At 46.5% G+C, this 22655-nt stretch overlaps 1 protein-coding gene across 3 annotated transcripts in view; it reads right to left on the reverse strand.

Moving 5' to 3' along the window:
* The window catches only part of LOC141096343 (complement factor H-related protein 1-like), a 511185-nt gene that overhangs the window by 340810 nt on the left and 147720 nt on the right, over positions 1-22655 (reverse strand). For all 3 annotated transcript variants that reach the window (XM_073582884.1, XM_073582883.1, XM_073582882.1), the window contains one exon: positions 20395-20532. In XM_073582884.1, coding sequence (XP_073438985.1) covers positions 20395-20532 — 138 coding nt within the window. The remainder of the gene's footprint in view (positions 1-20394; positions 20533-22655) is intronic.

Raw genomic sequence — 22655 nt, forward strand, 5'->3', positions numbered from 1 at the left:
GATAGTACGGTGGTGTGTCTGACGGCGGGTGGGCCGAACCTGCACTTTCATCTGCAGCTTCCTCTTTGTCACCGTGTAAGATGGAACTGTATATGAGAAGGGTAACCTGAGTTTCATCAGGGTCAGATTCAGGCCGTGTAGCGTGCGAGGGGAATGTAGTGGTCTGGGTCAATGTACCAGCAGATTCATCGAGCAGTGGCTGGGCATCAGTGCACTTGTGTCGCCCCCAGGAGTACGGTCGCCACAGTGACATTACCTTCCTCCTAGGGAGTGTGATGTCATGCTTGGGAGCAACGAAGGATCTCTCTAGCAGGTTAACTGATTGGGCGGCGTTATTCCCACGAGTCACGACCCTCCAAACAGCGTTCATGAAGGCAAAGTGTTTGTTTTACGTGGGCAGTATAGTTGCAAAGCTGAACCTTAAAGGAATGTCCAGAAGGGCACCACCAGGAGTGGAGCCTACGGCGTAATTTGACTCAACATGGGCAACCTCAACCATCCAGTCACAAAAAAGATGCACACATTGCAAGCTTAATTCCGTTAACGAACGAGACTCCGTCATGCCCCGCGGTCCGAGTCCGGCTTACTAGAGGGACACGCGAGGCTCTGGCACGTGAGATTGGCCAATAACTGGTGTGTCATGCCCTTACATGTCCGTGGCTGCATGTGCGCTACACTGAAAAGGCCAGCGTTTGTCGCTTACAGGTGCAGATAACCCGCTGAACAATGTTAGTGATGGGGATCTGGGATTACAATTACTACCCGCGAACGATGATTTCCCAGTAAGTGCAGGTCAACCGCAGTTCCGGAATTAGGACTAAACGTCATTCCTGAAAAAATGAAAAACGTACGTGTGCAAACCACAGGTGCTGTAGCTTGCTGAACAGCTCGCCAGCCGTTCTCAGGCCCAGTATGGATTACTGTTGTGAGTTAATTTTCCCCTTCACCATTGAGGTCTGATGAACTCCCTCTTCTGGTGAAGGAAGGTAGTGAGGCTGATTACAAAGCACCTGAGCAGAATGATGATGACTGGGTGACTGGGATTGCTGACTGGATATAAGGCAGCCGACGCCCTTCTGCCTTGCGGGTGATTACTCTGAGGGATTCTTGGAGACCAGTCTAATTCCTGCTCCTCAAAAGCTAAGTTTTCTGCTCTACTTTTTGCATTTGTGTTTTCGTTTTGTTTTGCCTTGTTTTTCTGGATTTCTGCCTTTCCCTGCTGTGTGAGCTGAATTCCTTTTTGCTCTGTCTTCAGATAATACCTGAGTACTGATATAGTCTTTTTGAAGCCTAGCGTCTTCAGGGCTTTTTTCCCTATCAGTCTGTTGGCTCTTGTTTTTGAGAGGGTTTTGGCGGATTGCAGACAGCAGCTTTTCTATTCTGTCCTATTTAGTTAGCTTGGGCCCCATCTTTTGCTCAGCCTATCTTTCTATCTGTGTGAGTGTTTTTTCATCTTGCTTCACCGTCATTATATGTTGGGGGCTGCCTATTGCTTTGGGGTCTGCTCTGGGGCAGTTTAGATTTCCCTTTCTGTATTTGGGCTGTGTAGTTCTCCGGCTGTGATTGAGGGGTCTAGGGCACCGTAGGAACCCCCTACGGCTACTGTTAGTTGTTGTTGTTAGGTTCAGGGGTCTGCAATCCGATAGCTGCCAACTTCTCTGGTTTTCTGGACTTAGCTAGTATTTCTGTTTTTGCCTCCTATGGTGACTCATTCATAACAGAATCACCCGCCATACCGCAGATCCTAGGGTACTCAATAGCAGGAAAGAATTGTCAAAAAAAAAAAAAAATTGTGTATATTTTTTCCTCTATATCTCTGAGGCCGTAGGGGGAATTTTTTTTCTCTCAATGGAGATAAAGCAATTGTCTGATCGTGTGGAGCAGCTCGCTGCGGAAGTGCGGGGAATTTCCGCCTACCTTGCTCATTCACATGCTGCTGAACCAAAGATCCCTACTCCTGATGTGCTTTTTGGGGATTGGTCTAAATTTTTGAATTTCAAAAATAATTGTAAATTATTTTTTGCCTTGAAACCTAACTCGTCAGGGAGCTCCGCGCAGCAGTTTAAAATTTTCATCTCTTTGCTGCGTGGCGATCCCCAGGATTGGGCATTTTCTTTGAAACCAGATGATCCTATTCTGACTAATGTGAACGCATTTTTTCAAGCCTTGGGGTTGTTGTATGACAATCCTAATGCTATTGATCAGGCTGAAAAGACCCTGTTGGCATTGAGCCAGGGTCGAGATTCTGCAGAATTGTACTGTCAAAAATTCCGAAAGTGGGCGGTCCTGACTACCTGGAATGATAATGCCTTGGCAGCTCTCTTTCGGGAAGGGATTGTCAGAAGCCGTAAAAGATACTATGGTGGGATTTCCTGTTCCCTCTGGTCTTGACGATTCTATGTCATTAGCCATTCAGGTTGATCGGCGTTTATGTGAACGCAGGACTGCACGAGAGGTGTTGCCACCTGTTGAACAAGTGTCTGAACCTATGCAATATGATAGAGTTTTGTCCTGGGAGCAACGTCAGGTGTTCAGAAGGCGTAATAAGCTGTTTTTTTTGTGGAGATGCCTCGGATATTATTTCTGTCTGTCCTAAACGAGAGAAACGTTTGGCACACACGTTTTCTGTGGGTGGTGTTCAACCTAAGTTTCTTCTGGCAATTACTTTGATCTGCTCCCTGTCCACATTTTCCGCCAAGGCTTTTGTGGATTCAGGAGCAGCCCTGAATCTAATGGACTTGGATTTTGCTAAACGTTGTGGATTTCCGATGACACCTCTGCGGACGCCTATCCCTTTGAAGGGGATTGATGCTACTCCTTTGGCGAAAAATAAACCTCAGTTTTGGACCCAGGTGATAATGCGGTGTCACCCCAGACCATCAAGAAAATTGCATATTTTTGGTGTTGCATAATTTGCATGATACCATTGTTCTGAGGTTTCCCTGGTTGCAAATTCATAATCCAGTTTTGGATTGGAAATCTGTGTCTGTGGTGAGTTGGGGTTGTCGGTGTGCCCTTAGTGAGGCTCCGGTTTTTTCCACCTCTCCTCAGTCGCATGATGTTCCTGACTATTTGGCGGACTTTTATGATGTATTTAGTGAGAATGAGTCTGCGTCTTTGCCTCCTCATAGGAGTTATGACTGTGCAATTGAACTGAGCCCGGGGTGTAAATTTCCTAAGGGTCGGCTCTTCAATTTATCTGTACCCGAGCACAAGGCTATGCAATCCTATATTAAGGAGGCGTTGGAGAAGGGTCATATTAGACCATCCTCTTCACCCTTAGGTGCCGTTTTTTTTTTCGTGGCCAAAAAGGATGGTTCATTAAGGCCTTGTATTGATTATCGTGCCCTCAACAAAATTACTATTAAATATCAGTATCAGTTATCCCTTGTAACGGTCAGGGGATGGACAAAGTCCTGGGTCGAGCGCGCCAGGTGATGACCGACCCCTATACAGGGATCGTTAGGGGCAACACCACAGAGGACAGAACCGCGACAGCCGGTACCAGGAGGGGCGGCTCGGGGACACGGGGTGCTACAGGGCAAGGGCACCGGACGGGGATCCAGAGAACCAGAGCCAGGATATAGGACGAAGCAGACAGGTAGCAGCTACTAGAGGGGAAGCACAGGAGAGGGCGCGGGAGCCAAGGGGTTACAGACTAGGAGGACCCAGAAGGGAGACACCGGGACAGAATACAGAAGGGCCGAGACCCAAGGGACCAGGAGGAAGGTGCGAGGAGAAGGAAGGACAGGGCAGAGACAGCCAGGGAGAAGGAGAGGAAGCTAACATAAAGCTTTAGCAAAACAGTGGTGCCAGAACAGAGCGTGGAGTATCACACAATCCTCAGGCGTCCTCTCTACAGTGAGGACGCCTGAAATACCTTAGGGTCCGGAAGTGGGAGGTACGCCCAGCCCTCAGCGCCGCCCACCGCCGGCAGAAGAAGGAATGCTGGCGCGCGCCCGCGGCCTAAGGAGAGGGCACAGAGAAGTAGCAGAGCAAGAGGCAGGGTAAGAGCGCGCGCTGTGGTGAGGACGCTGATGGGGGGCGGTGGCAGCTGGTGCTGCCGACGAGGACACGCGACCAGGCACTGCCGCGGATGCTACAGTACCCCCCCTTTACATCCCCCCTTTTTGAGTTTGGCTAGAAATCTTTTTAGTATTAGGGGAGCATTGATATTTTCTCGAGGCTCCCAAGACCTCTCCTCAGGGCCAAACCCCTTCCAATCAATAAGAAAAAAGGACCTCCCCCTGACCCTTTTCATGGCTAAAATGTCCCTTATTTCAAAGATGTCATCAGACCCAATAGGTGAAGAAGGGTTAATGGAGGCTGGTTGGAACCGATTCAGAACTACAGGTTTCAGGAGCGAGACATGAAAGGCGTTGAGAACTCGGAGTGAAGCCAGCAATCTCAATTTATAAGCCACGTCATTGATGCGTTTTAGTACCATGAAGGGACCGATGTAACGAGGACTTAACTTATAGGAAGGAACTTTCAGGCGGATGTGCTTGGTCGAGAGCCATACCTTGTCGCCAGGATGGTACGGGGGAAGGTCCCTCCGTCTCTTGTCTGCGTGTTTCTTGATTCGGGCACTGGCCTTCACGAGAGCGTCTTTGGTCTCCTTCCAAATCTCAGAAAATTCCATGGCGAGAGCATACGCTGCGGGAACTCCAGATGACACGGCAAAGGGCAGCGGAAAACCTGGATTGCGACCAGAGACCACAAAGAACGGAGATTTGGTGGTCGACTCACTGGGATGGTTGTTGTGGGCAAATTCTGCCCAAGGTAGAAGTGAGACCCAGTTGTCCTGATGAGCGTTGGCAAAGTGATGCAGGTAGGTGGTCAGGCCCTGATTTATCCGTTCCACTTGCCCGTTGGTCTGTGGATGATAAGCAGAGGAGAAGTCGATGGATGTACCCATAAGCCGACAGAGGGCCCTCCAAAAGCGAGACGTAAATCGGACCCCACGGTCCGACACAATTCGTAGAGGGAGGCCATGTAACCTGAAGATCTGGTGGATGAAGATCTCGGCCAACTTCGGAGCTGACGGCAAACCGGCCAGGGGGACAAAATGAGCCATCTTGGAGCACCGGTCCGCTACGACTAAGATGGTGGTGCAACCAGCTGACAGAGGCAAGTCAGTTACGAAATCCATAGCAATTTGCTGCCACGGGACCTCCGGAACGGGCAATGGGTGGAGAAGACCAGAGGGAAGGGTCCTTGGGACCTTGTTCTGAGCACAGGTTGTGCAGGAGGCAACATAATCCACTACGTCTTGGCGGAGGGTGGCCCACCAGTAATAACGGGCGAGAAGTAAGAGGGTCTTCTTGGTCCCCACGTGCCCAGCGACCTTGGAAGAATGCCCCCAGCGCAGCACCTCCAGGCGCTTATTCCTAGGAACGAAGGTCTTGCCTGGTGGAGGAGTAGAAAAGTTCACAGGAGCCACAGTGATCACTTTGGCAGGCTCGATAATATAAGATGGACCCTCGTCCTCCTCTGGGGACTGTAAGGACCTGGAGAGTGCATCCGCCTTGATGTTCTTATCACCGGGCCGGAAGTGAAGCTTGAAATCAAACCGCGAAAAATACAAGGCCCATCTGGCCTGTCTGGAATTGAGCCTCTGAGCGGACTGTAAATAGGCCAAATTTTTATGGTCCGTGAAGATAAAAAAGGGATGCACCGCCCCCTCGAGCAAATACCGCCATTCTTCTAGGGCCATCTTAATGGCCAGCAATTCCCTGTCTCCAATGGAGTAATTGCACTCCGCAGGCGAGAAGGACCTGGAGAAGAACCCGCAGGGAACCAGTTGACCCGAGGAGCCCGGCTGGGAGAGAACTGCCCCAGCTCCGGTGGAAGAGGCGTCCACTTCTATAACAAAAGGCCTACTGGCTACCGGCCGATGCAAGACTGGTGCTGAGGCAAAGGCGCGTTTCAGCGCCAGAAAGGCGTCCTCAGCCTCGGGGTGCCAGCTGTTTGGTTTAGTTCCTTTACGGGTCAGGGCCGCGATGGGTTTGGTCACCGTGGAAAAATGTGGTACGAACTGTCGGTAGTAATTTGCGAACCCTAGGAAACGCTGGATGGCCTTTATACCGACAGGGCGGGGCCACTTGAGTACCGCAGAGAGTTTCTCGGGACCCATCCTTAGGCCGGAGTCAGTGATTATATACCCCAAGAAGGGTAGCGAGGTTTGTTCGAAGAGACACTTTTCGATTTTGGCGTAGAGGTGATTCTCTCGGAGACGGTACAGGACCATGCGTACACTTTTCCGATGAGAGGACAGGTCGGGTGAAAAGATAAGAATATCATCTAGGTACACCACTACGCACGAGTATAATAGATCCCGAAACACCTCGTTAATGAACTCCTGGAACACGGCTGGAGCATTGCAGAGACCAAACGGCATGACTAAATACTCATAATGACCGTCACGGGTATTGAAGGCCGTCTTCCACTCATCCCCTGCGCGCATCCGGATCAAATTATAGGCTCCCCGCAGATCCAGCTTCGTGAAGATCCGAGCCCCTCTCAGCCGGTTGAATAGTTCCGGGATCAGCGGGAGCGGGTATCGATTCTTAACCGTGATATTGTTCAAGCCCGGTAGTCGATACATGGTCTGAGCGATCCGTCTTTCTTTCGGACAAAGAAAAAGCCTGCGCCTGCTGGGGACGCGGATTTTCGAATAAACCCCTTGGCCAAGTTCTCCTGTATGTATTCAGACATAGCCTGGGTCTCTGCTGGGGATAAGGGATACGTTCTCCCTCTGGGCGGAGTGGCTCCGGGAATCAGGTTGATAGGACAGTCGTAGGACCGATGCGGAGGCAGGGAGTCAGCTTCTTTTTTACTGAAAACGTCAGCGTACGCGTAGTACGGTGCGGGAAGGCCCGGAAGATTGGCAGGCACAGGCAGGGAACGAGGACGGAGGATGGACTGCAAACAACGTGCATGGCAGGAATGACCCCAGCGTAGGATCTCCCCAGAGCGCCAGTCGATGACTGGTTCGTGCAGCCGAAGCCAAGGTAATCCTAGGAGAACGGCGTGGGACAATCTACGCAGGACATAGAAAGCAATTCTTTCACGATGAAGCGCTCCAATTTGCAAATCTATTTCGGTCGTAACCATGGTGACGAGCTCGGGCAGAGGTTTTCCATCGACGGAGGAGATAGCACGTGGATCTTTTAAGATGACCACCGGAATCTGGAGTTTATCCACCTCTTCTTGCCGGATGAAATTGCCCGCCACACCCGAGTCCACATACGCCCGCACAGATCTACGCTCCCGACCTGAAATAATTAGAGCTGAAAGAGTAAGGGGCAGAGAGGAATTATGATCACCTAGGGAGACCTCTCTTACCTGACCTAGGTGGAGGTGTTTCCCGGTCTCTCCGGACAGGTGCGCACAAAGTGGTTGGCTCCACCGCAGTACAGGCAGAGCCCGTTCGTCATTCTGTCCCTGCGTCGCTGCTCCGTTAATCTGACCCGATCTACCTGCATGGGCTCGGGAGCGACGCTAGTAGAGGGTGCTGAGGAGCGCGGAATGGGCGCTTGATACAGCCTGAAAGGTCTGCGCTCCCTAACTGATTCTCGAGCGCGCTCCAAAAACCGCAGGTCTATGCGCGTAGCCAAGGATATGAGATCCTCCAGAGTGGTTGGAGTATCCAGTCCGGCTAGCTCGTCCTTAATTTTACCTGAGAGGCCTCTCCAGAATGCACCCACAAGTGCTTCGTTATTCCATACAAGTTCCGATGATAATGTCCAAAAGCGGATGGCGTATTGTCCCACCGTGAGAGACCCCTGGCGGAGGTTAAAGAGGGCTTCTGTGGTAGACGCTAAGCGTCCGGGTTCGTCAAACACTCGGCGGAAGGTCTCCAGGAAGTTTTGGATACTAGACACGACGGGGTCATCCCTCTCCCATAGAGGATTCACCCAGGACAATGCCTCTCCCTCAAGATGGGATACAATGAACGCCACCTTGGCGCAATCAGTGGGGTATTGTTGGGGCAAGAGCTCAAAGTGCAGTCTGCACTAATTTAAAAATCCCCGACATAGCTTAGGGTCTCCGCTATACCGGGGAGGCTTCCCCAGTCGAGGGGGCGGAGACGAAACTGCGTCCCTGGATGGGGTAGCGGCGGCTGCGGCGGACTGCAGGGCCAGCAGTCGGTCGTCGACAGACGCCATATAACCCAAAATGTGGGACTGGGCATCATGCTGCTGTGCGAGCTCCTGCTGAAGGCTGACTAGGAGGGAAGCATGCCCTGGGTCTGAAGTTTGCAGAGCAGACAACCGGGTGTCCATGGACTTCATAAAGGACATTATCCGGGTCTGATTTTCGCGCAGGAACAGTAGTTCCTTTGTGTGGAGACCGCGGCACCGGCGGGGTCCATGGCCTGAGGATACTGTAACGGTCAGGGGATGGACAAAGTCCGAGAGTGGACCCTCTGGGTCGCGGATCTGGAGCCCCTGGGTCGAGCGCGCCAGGTGATGACCGACCCCTATACAGGGATCGTTAGGGGCAACACCGCAGAGGACAGAACCGCGACAGCCGGTACCAGGAGGGGTGGCTCGGGGACACGGGGTGCTACAGGGCAAGGGCACCGGACGGGGATCCAGAGAACCAGAGCCAGGATATAGGAGGAAGCAGACAGGTAGCAGCTACTAGAGGGGAAGCACAGGAGAGGGCGAGGGAGCCAAGGGGTTACAGACTAGGAGGACCCAGGAGGGAGACACCGGGACAGAATACAGAAGGGCCGAGACCCAAGGGACCAGGAGGAAGGGGCGAGGAGAAGGAAGGACAGGGCAGAGACAGCCAGGGAGAAGGAGAGGAAGCTAACATAAAGCTTTAGCAAAACAGTGGGGCCAGAACAGAGCGTGGAGTATCACACAATCCTCAGGCGTCCTCTCTACAGTGAGGACGCCTGAAATACCTTAGGGTCCGGAAGTGGGAGGTACGCCCAGCCCTCAGCGCCACCCACCGCCAGCAGAAGAAGGAATGCTGGCGCGCGCCCGCGGCTTAAGGAGAGGGCGCAGAGAAGTAGCAGAGCAAGAGGCAGGGTAAGAGCGCGCGCTGTGGCATGGACGCTGATGGGGGGCGGTGGCAGCTGGTGCTGCCGACGAGGACACGCGACCAGGCACTGCCGCGGATGCTACACCCCTGATTTCGGATCTATTCTCCAGAGTTAAAGGTGCTTGCTGGTTTACCAAGCTTGACCTCAGGGGGGCGTATAATCTTATCCGCATTAAGCATGGGGATGAATGGAAGACGGCGTTTAATACTCCGGAGGGACATTTTGAGTACCTGGTGATGCCTTTTGGGCTCACTAATGCCCCTTCTGTCTTCCAGTGCTTCATGAACGACATTTTCAGATACTTTGTGGATAAATTTTTGATTATCTATCTGGATGATATTTTGATCTTCTCCAAGGATTGGGTTTCTCATGTGGAACATGTTCGGACTGTGTTCCGGATCTTGAGGGAGAATTCCCTGTATGTCAAAGGATCGAAATGCCTTTTTGAGGTACAGAGGATTTCATTTTTGGGATTTATTTTGTCTCCGTCAACTATTGAAATGGACCCGGCCAAGGTACAGGCCATTTATGATTGGGTTCAGCCCACTTCTTTGAAGGCCCTCCAGAAGTTTTTGGGTTTTGCTAATTTTTATCGCCAGGTTCAAGGTGTGAGCCAAGCAAGGTATGTAGCTGAGTTTTGAAAGGGCTATGGCTGCCACAAAATTACGGCCGTTATCACTAACTACCTTGCCTGCCTCAAGATGTAAACTGCCCAGCCATGACTCAGTTTGTCGCTGAAAGTACTCGGCCAGCACCTCCGCGGTGTGTCTGTCGCCCAAACACATCATCTGCAACACAGCCTGCTGACGCTTTCCACTAGCTGCTCGATAGGGGGACACCTCGTGTGCAACAGTGCCAGCTGCAGATGGAGTGCTCGTATGACTGCGCTCTGTGGACGAGCTTTCGCTTCTGGAGGAGGAGGAGGGTCGAACGCCTACAGCCAACTGTTTCCTATACCGTGGGCTAGGCAGCACTGTCCCACCACCGCTGTCCCCTGTGGACCCTGCATCCACCACATTAGCCCAGTGCGCAGTGATGGACTCGTAACGGCCCTGGCCATGCCGACTGGACCATGCATCTGTTGTGAGGTGCACCTTTCCACTCACTGACTGCTTGAGTGCATGGACAATGCGGTCTTTCACATGATGGTGGAGGGCTGGGATGGCTTTGCGAGAGAAGAAGTGGCGACTGAGTAGGTCATAGCATGGTACTGCATAGGCCATGAGTTCACGGAAAGCTGCGCTTTACACCAACCGATAGGGCATCATCTCTAACGAGATTAGTTTGGCAATGTGGGCGTTCAAACCCAATGTACGCGGATGAGAGACTGAGTACTTTCTTGACCTACTCATAGTCTCTGGGAGGGTGAGCTGGACTTGAGAGCTGCATATGGTGGAACTAGCGGTGGACAGGGCAGACTGAGAGAGGGTTGATGTTGGTGATGGAGTTGGTGTTCTTTCTGATGGCCTAGATTCAGTCTTTCGTTGATATAACAGTGGGATTCCCTGACTGCTTTGGCCTTGCAACGACACCTCAACATTTGCTGCTGTGCTAACCGGTGGGCTTACAGTGGGGGAAACAATGTAGCGTTGCCGACTACCTTCTTTGTGATCAGTTGCACATGTGGTACTTGAGGATTGGTGTTGTGTCCACGCTTGCAAGTGCATGCTGGTTAAATGTCTAAGCATGCAACTGGTATTCAAATTTTTCAGATTTTTCCCTCGGCTAAAGGTCTTTGCACACTTCTTACAGATAACCTTGGCCTGATCATGAGGATTTTGTTCAAAAAAGTGCCACACTGCACTCTTCCTACTTTGGAAGACATTTTGCGGCCTAGCACGCTATGCTATTTTGACCGTCTGGATAAGCTGTCCAGCAACTCTTTTGATTTTTGGAACCTGTCTTTGGAGTGCTCCGGGCCTGCCAGATAACAGCTGTTGCGATGTCGATGTCTGCTGTGGATGCTCCTCCTCCTCATCTGAGCTATTGGAAGCAGGACCCTCTTCCCCCAATGGATGCCAATCTGGGTCAACAACTGGGTCATCCATCACCTCCTCTTCAATGTCATGTGCACCTTCCTCTGTGTCACCGTGTATGGTGGTATAGTATGCGGGAAGGGGCACCTGAGTCTCATCAGGGTCAGAATCTGGCTCATTACACTACGAGGACAATGTAGTGCTCTGACTGAATGTACCAGCAGAATCATCTATCAGTGGCTGTGCATCAGTGCACTCCATGTCAGATTCATCTTGGCCTGGGTAATTCACCATTTCACTTGATAACCCAGGCATGGTATGTGAAAACAGCTCCATGGAGTAATCAGTTGCATGGCCTGCGTCATCCTTCAATCTTGGTTGGGGTGAAGGACACAAGGAAAGGTGTGGTTCATGAACATGACCCTCCAATGACGACTCAGTGCTTTTATTTTTTACAACTTCAGAAGAGGAGGCGATAGAGCTGGAGGCTGAGTCAGCAATGTAAGCCAAAACTTTTTCCTGATGCTCTGGCTTTAAAAGCGGTTTGCCAACTCCTAGAAAACTAAGCCTTCGAGGCCTTGTGGAGCCAGACGATGACGCAGGCTCAACACCTCCTGCATTCGGTCCTATTTTGCTTTTGCCACTGCCATCAGATCCACCACCAACACCATCATTACCAGCTGGCAACACCCGCCCAATTCCACGGCCTCTTCCACCAGCCTTCCTCATTTTTGGTAAAAATGTACACAAAATCCCACAAACTATATAGTAATGTAAAACAAGGTACAAGGTGTATATAGGACAGGGGAGATGTAGAATTTCTGAACACACTTGTGGACACTGTTGTGTGAGGCCCAGTTAATATCACACCGCTATGTCACAGGCTCAATGTCGTAGGTGTGAAAAATGTCACTATAGGACAGGGGAGATGTAGAATTTCTGAACACACTTGTGGACACTGTTGGATTGTGTGAGGCCCAGTTAATATCACACAGCTATGTCACAGGCAGAAATTGGCTAGTGTATGACAAACTACAAGGTGCATATAGAATTGGGCAGAATAGGAATCTCCCTAGAGTGTAGGTCTGTAAGAACGGAACATGTCCTCGACTTATCCTTACAGAGTGACACACAGATAACTTCGCTATGGCCGTGATAACAGCCGTTACATGGTACTGAGAGAGGAGCGTGCATGTACACCACTGTCCGGTGTCCGTAAAATTGTCAAGCTCCGTGTTTTTTAAGTATACGGACTGACACACACAGTCTCTCTATAGGTTTAAATGTGATCAAACAGCAAATATACTTAACTATTTGAAAAGCAGACAAAATTAGAAGGTGTAGGTCTGTAAGAACGGAACATGTCCTCGACTTATTCTTACAGAGTGACACACAGATAGCTTCGCTGTGGCTGTGATAACAGCCGTTACACGGTACTGAGAGACGAGCGTGCACGTACACTGCTGTCCGGTGTCCGTAAAATTGTCAAGCTCCGTGTTTTTTAAGTATACGGACTGACACACGCTGTCTCTCTATAGGTTTGAATGTGATCAAACAGCAAATATACTTAACTGTTTGAAAAGCAGACAAAACTAGAAGGTGTCGGTCTGTGAGAATGGAACATGTCCTCGACTTATTCTTACAGAGTGACACACAGATAGCTTCGCTGTGGCCGTGATAACAGCCATTACACGGTACTGAGAGAGGAGCGTGCACGTACACCGCTGTCCGGTGTCCGTAAAATTGTCAAGCTCCGTGTTTTCTAAGTATAAGGACTGACAAACGCTGTCTCTCTATAGTTTTGAATGTGATCAAACAGCAAATATACTTAACTGTTTGAAAAGCAGACAAAACTAGAAGGTGTAGGTCTGTAAGAACGGAACATGTCCTCGACTTATTCTTACAGAGTGACACACAGATAGGTTCGCTGTGGCCGTGATAACAGCCGTTACACGGTACTGAGAGAGGAGCATGCATGTACACCGCTGTCCGGTGTCCGTAAAATTGTCAAGCTCCATGTTTTTTAAGTATACGGACTGACACACGCTGTCTCTCTATAGGTTTGAATGTGATCAAACAGCAAATATACTTAACTGTTTGAAAAGCAGACAAAACTAGAAGGTGTAGGTCTGTGAGAACGGAACATGTCTTCGACTTATTCTTACAGAGTGACACACAGATAAGTTCGCTGTGGCCGTGATAACAGCCATTACACGGTACTGAGAGAGGAGCGTGCACGTACACCGCTGTCCGGTGTCCATAAAATTGTCAAGCTCCGTGTTTTCTAAGTATACGGACTGACAAACGCTGTCTCTCTATAGTTTTGAATGTGATCAAACAGAAAATATACTTAACTGTTTGAAAAGCAGACAAAACTAGAAGGTGTAGGTCTGTAAGAACGGAACATGTCCTCGACTTATTCTTACAGAGTGACACACAGATAGCTTCACTGTGGCCGTGATAACAGCCGTTACATGGTACAGTGTGAGGAGCGTACACCGCTGTATGGTGTGGAAAAATGCACGCTCAGTACCTCACCAGGACAAAAAAAAAAATTTGGATTGCTTTTAAAAAAGCAGTTTGCAGAGCAGTGGGAAAACAGCAATGCAGCTATCAGGAAGCCTTATAAGGCAGCCTAACAACCAACACAGCTGATCCAGCAAAATATAGCCTCCACTTGCACTGCACACACAGTGACTGGTGTGTTGTACAGGCAAAATCGCTAGCAGCAGAAGCAGTTTTTGGTGTCTTCTTCCCTGCCTAACGCTCTCCCTACAGAATCAGCAGCAGCAGCAGCAGCAGCTCTCCCTATTCTGAGATCAGCATGAGTAACATGGCGGTCGGTGTGCACGCCCTTTTATACCCCCTGTGAAAACAAACTTTTGAAACACGACTTTGGCGCTAAAGTCGCCGAGCTCGTGGCCGACCTCACCCTAGGGTCGAGTTTCGTTTCATGAAACCCGACTTACCAAAAGTCGGCGACTTTTGAAATTTTTCGACCCGTTTCGCTCAACTCTAGTAACTACCATTGCATACAATATTTAATCTGATTCCACAAGCAATAAATTATGTAGTTATTAATAATTTTATTTAGTTACAGAAATATGAATAATTTTTATCGATCATGCTGGGTAATCTTCTGTAAATCAAGGATAGAGACTTTTATTTAAAAAATTATAATGCTATCCATAAATTTGTCTTGGATTTTTTGTTTATACATAGTAACTGTCATGGTTTGGACAGGGTTCTTGCCCTGCACTCACAGGGTTAAGTGTTTGTGGCCTCTTTCTGGATCTGGGAGGGGTATTTATACTCACTCTTTACCAGGGTTCTCTGTCAGCTATACTGTTGTTCTGGTGTGTCTGACCCCTGGTGTGCGTGTATTCTGCGTTGCTTGTTTGCTTCCCGTGTATGATCCGGTCTGTCCCCTCACTCTGTACTCCGTCTCTCGTTTTGGTACTATTGTCTTTTCTGGTTCTGACCCCCTGGCTTGGCTATCGCTACTCCGTTACAGTTTGTCCCTATTGTACCGTCTATTGCCCGTTCTGGTTTTCTGGTGTATTGCTACGTCCTGACTATCCATTCTGTCTAACCCTTTGGTACTGTATTGCTATCTTGTGCTTTGACCCGGCTTCATCTGGTTTCTGTCTCTGTCTATGCCCCTTGGTAACATTGTCCTGTAGGTACCTTTCTAGGAGTTTCCCTGCAGCTCCTGGCTCTGTGTGGCTGAGGCCATGCCCCCAGCAGTCACATGCTTCAGGTCCTGTGAGCTTGGAGCATGCATTGTCACCACTGAGATCCCGCTCTGCAGGTATCTTTGTGCACAGTCTTTGTACTCAGGACACGCGCACTGGTTCAGTGAGCAAGTGCAGTGTTGTGTTCCTGACAGCAAACGGGTGCGTAACGATCGCGGTCACAGGTTGTATATTGTAGTATACATGAATAATTTTTTTTTTCCACCACCAGGAGTAAAACAGTAGCAATTCAGTGAGAAGGCTGGTAGTGCAATAAGAGACTGCGCTGCTGTGGTAGAATTCAAGGTATCTTTATTGCCAATGCGTTTCCTGAGCCAGTCCCAGCTCACTTCATCAGGATGCCCTGATGAAGTGAGCTGGGACTGGCTCAGGAAACGCGTTGGCAATAAAGATACCTTGAATTCTACCAGAGCAGCGCAGTCTCTTATTGCACTACCAGCCTTCTCTTTGTACCAAGTCCTTGGACCTCGTGCAGACTGCTGAAGCTGTTTTATGCGATTATAGGTGTTGTGACTCTCACAACCTTATCAGGTGAGCCTAACACTTGCTGTGCACTCATCTATTTTCCATACAGACCTACGCATTGGAAGCGCCCTGTCTCCCCCTTTTCTAGTAACAATTCAGTGACATGGCAAGAATCTGGATAACTAATCATATGTTAAATAGTTGCAAATCAAATTTATGTATGAGATATTCAAGATGATTGTGTATAAAATGATGGTAGTTTCACTTTCAAATCAGTAGTGGATGGTGAGATACTGAGTCTGAAAGTTAAAAGTTCAAAACATTGTTACCCTTTTGTTCACCAGTGTACACATACCAGGTTGGGCCCAGAATGGACAACATATATATCCCAGGATGTAGGACATGTATACCAGGATGAGGAACATATATATATATATATACCAGCATGGGCTAAGGATGGAGGACATTAGTACAGGTTGGGGGACATTACTAAATAATGAGGGAAAGGAGGAAATTTCTGACCAAAATTCAAAGGAGAAGGGGATGGGGGTTGAAATGGGTACCCATGTCCAAAGGGGGTAGTGTAAGGTGGAAGGCCCTGGTCGAAGTCTTGCACTGGGGCCCATCGGACTATAGTTATATCACTGCATATCAGTCAATCTGAGTAAGTAGAGCTGCACTTCAGAGTTGTTTGTTTGAGTAGTACCAAAGAATGATAAGTAGTGTTGAGCATTCCGATACCGCAAGTATCGGGTATCGGCCGATACTTGCTGTATCGGAATTCCGATACCGACTTCCGATATTTTTTCAATATCGGAATTCGGCATCGGAATCGGAAGTTCAGTTGATTGACGGCCTGACGTCATCATGATGCGCGGTGTGTGCGCATCATGATGCGCCGTCATTTCGGGCCTTCCGGGGGTCTCTGCCGGCCTGCCGGGGGGCTGTGCCGGCCTGCCGGGGGGCTGTGTGGACTGCCCGGGGTCTGTACCGGCCTGCCGGGGGGCTGTGCCGGCCTGCCGGTGGTCTGTGCACCCTGTGGGGGTCTGTACCGGCCTGCCGGGGGGCTGTGCCGGCCTGCCGGGGGGCTGTGCTGATGTCCGGGGGTCTGTGCAAGCATCGTCCGATGGGACTACAAGACCCATCGGGCGATGCCTGCTACCATGACAGTGATTGACACATTAGCCAATGATGGGACAGTAGTAGTCCCATCATCCGGCTAATGTGTTAAATGTTTAAAAAAAAAAAAAAAAAATACTACATACATACTACATGCATGCTACATACATACTACATGCTACATACATACTACATATATACTACATACATACTACATACATGCTACATACATACTACATGCATGCTACATACATACTACATGCTACATACATACTACATGCATGCTACATACATACTACATATATACTACATACATACTACATACATGCTACATACATACTACATGCTACATACATACTACATACATACTACATACATACTACATGCATGCTACATACATACTACATATATACTACATGCATGCTACATACATACTACATGCTACATACATACTACATACATACTACATACATACTACATACATGCTACATACATACTGCATGCTACATACATACTACATACATACTACATACATACTACATGCATGCTACATACATACTACATGCATGCTACATACATACTACATGCATGCTACATGCATGCTACATACATACTACATGCTACATACATACCACATACATACTACATACATACTACATACTACATATATACTACATGCATGCTACATACATACTACATGCTACATACATACCACATACATACTACATACATACTACATACATACTACATGCTACATACATACTACATATATACTACATGCATGCTACATACATACTACATGCTACATACATACCACATACATACTACATACATACTACATACTTACTACATGCTACATACATACTACATATATACTACATGCATGCTACATACATACTACATGCTACATACATACTACATATATACTACATACATACTACATACATGCTACATATATACTACATGCATGCTACATACATACTACATGCTACATACATACTACATGCATGCTACATACATACTACATATATACTACATACATACTACATACATGCTACATACATACTACATGCTACATACATACTACATACATACTACATACATACTACATGCATGCTACATACATACTACATATATACTACATGCATGCTACATACATACTACATGCTACATACATACTACATACATACTACATACATACTACATACATGCTACATACATACTGCATGCTACATACATACTACATACATACTACATACATACTACATGCATGCTACATACATACTACATGCATGCTACATACATACTACATGCATGCTACATGCATGCTACATACATACTACATGCTACATACATACCACATACATACTACATACATACTACATACTACATATATACTACATGCATGCTACATACATACTACATGCTACATACATACCACATACATACTACATACATACTACATACATACTACATGCTACATACATACTACATATATACTACATGCATGCTACATACATACTACATGCTACATACATACCACATACATACTACATACATACTACATACATACTACATGCTACATACATACTACATATATACTACATGCATGCTACATACATACTACATGCTACATACATACCACATACATACTACATACATGCTACATATATACTACATGCATGCTACATACATACTACATATATACTACATGCATGCTACATACATACTACATGCTACATGCATGCTACATACATACTACATACATACTACATGCTACATACATACCACATATATACTACATACATACAATACATTCATACAATACATACATAGACATACAGTACATATAACATAGAGTAACATACTTACCAATACTTGTCACATTGTTCCCCGAAGCCATTGTCTTTTCCGGAATAAATATTAACATAACAAACCACAAAAATACTCACCCACGATCCGAAGCAGTCCACGAGTGTGTCCCACGACGATCTTGGGTAGAGAACTGCAGCATCAGATGATGCTGCCGTTCTCTACGGGCTGCAGGAATCCAATGACGGAAGGTAGGTATCCTTCCGCACTGTATTCCTCCGCCACTTAAAAAAAAAAAAAGTCCCTAGTCTCACTTTATGCCATTGCTGTGTGGGAATTTCCCACACAGCAATGGCATAAAGTGAGACTAGGGACTTTTTTTTTTTTTAAGTGGCGGAGGAATACAGTGCGGAAGGATACCTACCTTCCGTCATTGGATTCCTGCAGCCCGTAGAGAACGGCAGCAACAGCTGATGCTGCAGTTCTCTACCCAAGATCGTCGTGGGACACACTCGTGGACTGCTTCGGATCGTGGGTGAGTATTTTTGTGGTTTGTTATGTTAATATTTATTCCGGAAAAGACAATGGCTTCGGGGAACAATGTGACAAGTATTGGTAAGTATGTTACTCTATGTTATATGTACTGTATGTCTATGTATGTATTGTATGAATGTATTGTATGTATGTAGTATATATGTGGTATGTATGTAGCATGTAGTATGTATGTAGTATGTATGTAGCATGCATGTAGCATGCAGTATGTATGTAGCATGCATGTAGTATATATGTAGTATGTATGTGGTATGTATGTAGCATGTAGTATGTATGTAGCATGCATGTAGTATATATGTAGTATGTATGTAGCATGTAGTATGTAGCATGCATGTAGTATATATGTAGTATGTAGCATGTAGTATGTATGTAGCATGCATGTAGTATATATGTAGTATGTATGTGGTATGTATGTAGCATGTAGTATGTATGTAGCATGCATGTAGCATGCAGTATGTATGTAGCATGCATGTAGTATATATGTAGTATGTATGTGGTATGTATGTAGCATGTAGTATGTATGTAGCATGCATGCAGTATGTATGTAGCATGCATGTAGTATATATGTAGTATGTATGTAGCATGTAGTATGTAGCATGCATGTAGTATATATGTAGTATGTAGCATGTAGTATGTATGTAGCATGCATGTAGTATATATGTGTTATGTATGTAGCATGTAGCATGCATGTAGCATGCATGTAGTATGTATGTAGTATATATGTGGTATGTATGTAGCATGCAGTATGTATGTAGCATGCATGTAGTATATATGTAGTATGTATGTTGCATGTAGTATTTATGTAGTATGAATGTAGCATGTATGTAGTATGTAGTATGAATGTAGCATGTATGTAGTATGCATGTTGTATGTATGTAGCATGTAATTTTTTTTTTTTTTTACATTTAACACATTAGCCGGATGATGGGACTACTACTGTCCCATCATTGGCTAATGTGTCAATCACTGTCATGGTAGCAGGCATCGCCCGATGGGACTTGTAGTCCCATCGGACGATGCCTGCACAGACCCCCAGAGCCTGCACAGACCACCGGCAGGCCGGCACAGCCCCCCGGCAGGCCGGCACAGCCCCCCGGCAGGCCGGCATAGCCCCCCGGAGCCTGCACAGCCCCCCGGCAGGCCGGCACAGCCCCCCGGAGCCTGCACAGACCACCGGCAGGTCGGCACAGACCACCGGAGCCTGCACAGACCCCCTGGCAGGCCGGCACAGCCCCCCGAAAGGCCCGTACAGACCCCAGAGAGGCTGTACAAGGGCAGGAAAGGGTTTTTCTTATTCCGATACCGGAAGTCCCATAGACTTGAATGGGACTTCCGGTATCGGAATCGGCGATACCGATACTTTTTTTAAAGATCTGCCGATACCATCCGATACGATACTTTGAAATATCGGACGGTATCGCTCAACTCTAATGATAAGTAATTAGACATGAAATCAATGCTTCCATAGATTATGGAGTCTACACAGAAAGTATAGAACAGTGCAAAGAAAATGTAGGCAAAATTGAATCAGTCAGCATATTATTACTCTACAATAGTATAAAGTGAAATAAGCAGACAGTCAGAACTCTTCAAAACTAAAAGCAGAATATATTTTTAACATCACTAATGCACATCTTTTTCAGCTAATAAGACTTACTTTTACAAATGAGTGGTGGACCCCAGCCATAATTAAAACACTGCACAAGATCTGATTTTGGCCTCCACGACTGAGAACATTTATATTTAGTAACATCCTTATCTTTGTATGAAGAATAGGCAAGTCTACATGTAATAGCTGTAAAAAATAGACAAATAAATTGCTCATTATTTAATTTAGTAATTGATATTAGGTAAAAAAAAGTGCTCTAAAAAATGAACAATTGTTCAAATGATGATTTTTGTGTGTTTATAGCATTTATCATTCAGTTTTGAGGATACACCTAAAGTAAAATGTTGCCTAGATGACGACCCAAAATTGCAGAAATGATCTTATGGATGGTGTAACCCAGTGATAAGAAAACACCTGTATATAAGATTAAACAGAATATTAAAATTATAGTAATTCTTGTGCACATAAGGAGGTGGTTTTCAAGAGGTTTAACTGTACAGGAAGTGCGAGTTTGATTCTTGGGTTAATACTAGAACTGATTTACATCGAACTGACTTCATGTCAAATTTCCAAAAATTGGCAAGTCTGAATGATTTTGAACATTTTGTGCTTTGATTTGTGTGGATCTCCCCTCCCTTCAATACAAAAAAAATATCTAAATAAATGTCACAGGTAGCAGAATAAAATTAGCCATGTCATATGATATCAGGATATCAGCAGCACGGACTTCCCCATAATACCTTGGAGCTATCGCATCACATGGTTTAGCAGAGCCAATCAGGGGTAGCTATCACAGACACTGCAATTTTAAGGTTGTACAGCTTAGGGATAGGATATCAGGGCCCAAATTTCATCACTACATATTGAGATAGAAAGGTCAAAGTGTTGTACTACTGCAGCTTTGAAGAACATAAAAAATGAAAGTGCTAGACTCAATCTGTGAATAATAATAATAATACTACACAGATTCAGTAATAGAGGGAGGTTGGACTTGCAAAGTCTGTGTGACTGTGAATTGATTGATCCATGATATACTTCAGTACAGTACCTTAATAACAACGCTTATTTTATTATTAACCCCGAAAGTTGTCAGGAAGGTTAATACAAAATCAAGGAATTTAAACAAAAATCAATCATCAAGCCATAAAAAAACAATAACACTATTAAAATGGAAATAAATTCAATTTTTTTTACTTATAGCAGCAAAACAAACAAAACCTATAAACACCAACTGAGTCACCGATTGATAAACTGATTGATACAGCGATTTGATAAACAAAACAAATCAGAGGTTATATTACTAACACTGTTGCCAACATGAAATCAAAAAAAGTGTCTTCACTTATTGCTAAGTACAATGAAAAGATTTCTCTGGATATTGCCAACTTAATAGGAAAAAATGTATTTGCTTCCATACATGTACTGCACTACAACTCTCCACAATAGACACTTCAAAAATAAAAAGTACAGCTAATTTTCAATTTATCTGTCATTTTCCTTTTTAGCATCATCAAATTTGTACAAATTGGCTACTTTTATCAATCTACAATTTTGTTGTTGAACAGTGAGCTTGCATTTGTCAATGGAAATATACGGGCTTCCACATTACTGGCAGCACAAAGGCTCTGGAAAAGCGCTATTGCTCCTTGCCACCCAAAAGAAACCCAGAACAGCTTAACCCTTGCAAAACCATAGAAAAATAAATCTGCACAGCTACCTGAAAGGCAAAGCAGACCCATCCAGTGCAGTTGCGCATGTAGCTAGACACTGCAATCTTCTGACCCCTATACTAGAGGAGACCACTCTCTGTCGCGGTACCCCCAATACAGTACCACACCTAAGAGGGGACTCTGGACCCTCAGAATCAGGTTTATCAGGATATGAGGCATGAGAGGACCAAACCAACTTGGTTTGAGGAACATCAGATGCTCGTACGCAAATTCACGATTTTAAATCATAACCCTTCCAATGTACCAAATTCTGAATTGACCGATATACAAGGTGGGAGTCAATAATCTTGGCTATCTGAAACTCCAGATTCCCGTTAACAATGAATGGAGAAGGTGGCTGGTTCTGTGGATGCACAACATTTCTTGAAAAGTAACTGTGGCGCCCCTGAGGTTTCAGTCGCCTCAAAGGTACTGCACCTCAAAAAGAGGTGTGATACTCCGCTCTCAGGTAAGGAGGGGGCACTATCCAGAACCCAGACACTTGCATCCAATACCAGACCTCTCAGGCGCAGGGAGGGACTAGGCAGAAGGTGTGGGTGGAGAAAGCAGCAGAGGGAGCTGAAGGAAGTGACAGTTGGA

This window comes from Dendrobates tinctorius, unplaced genomic scaffold (assembly GCF_039654945.1).
Source record: "Dendrobates tinctorius isolate UK_male_01 unplaced genomic scaffold, ASM3965494v1 ptg000074l, whole genome shotgun sequence".
NCBI lineage: Eukaryota > Metazoa > Chordata > Amphibia > Anura > Dendrobatidae > Dendrobates > Dendrobates tinctorius.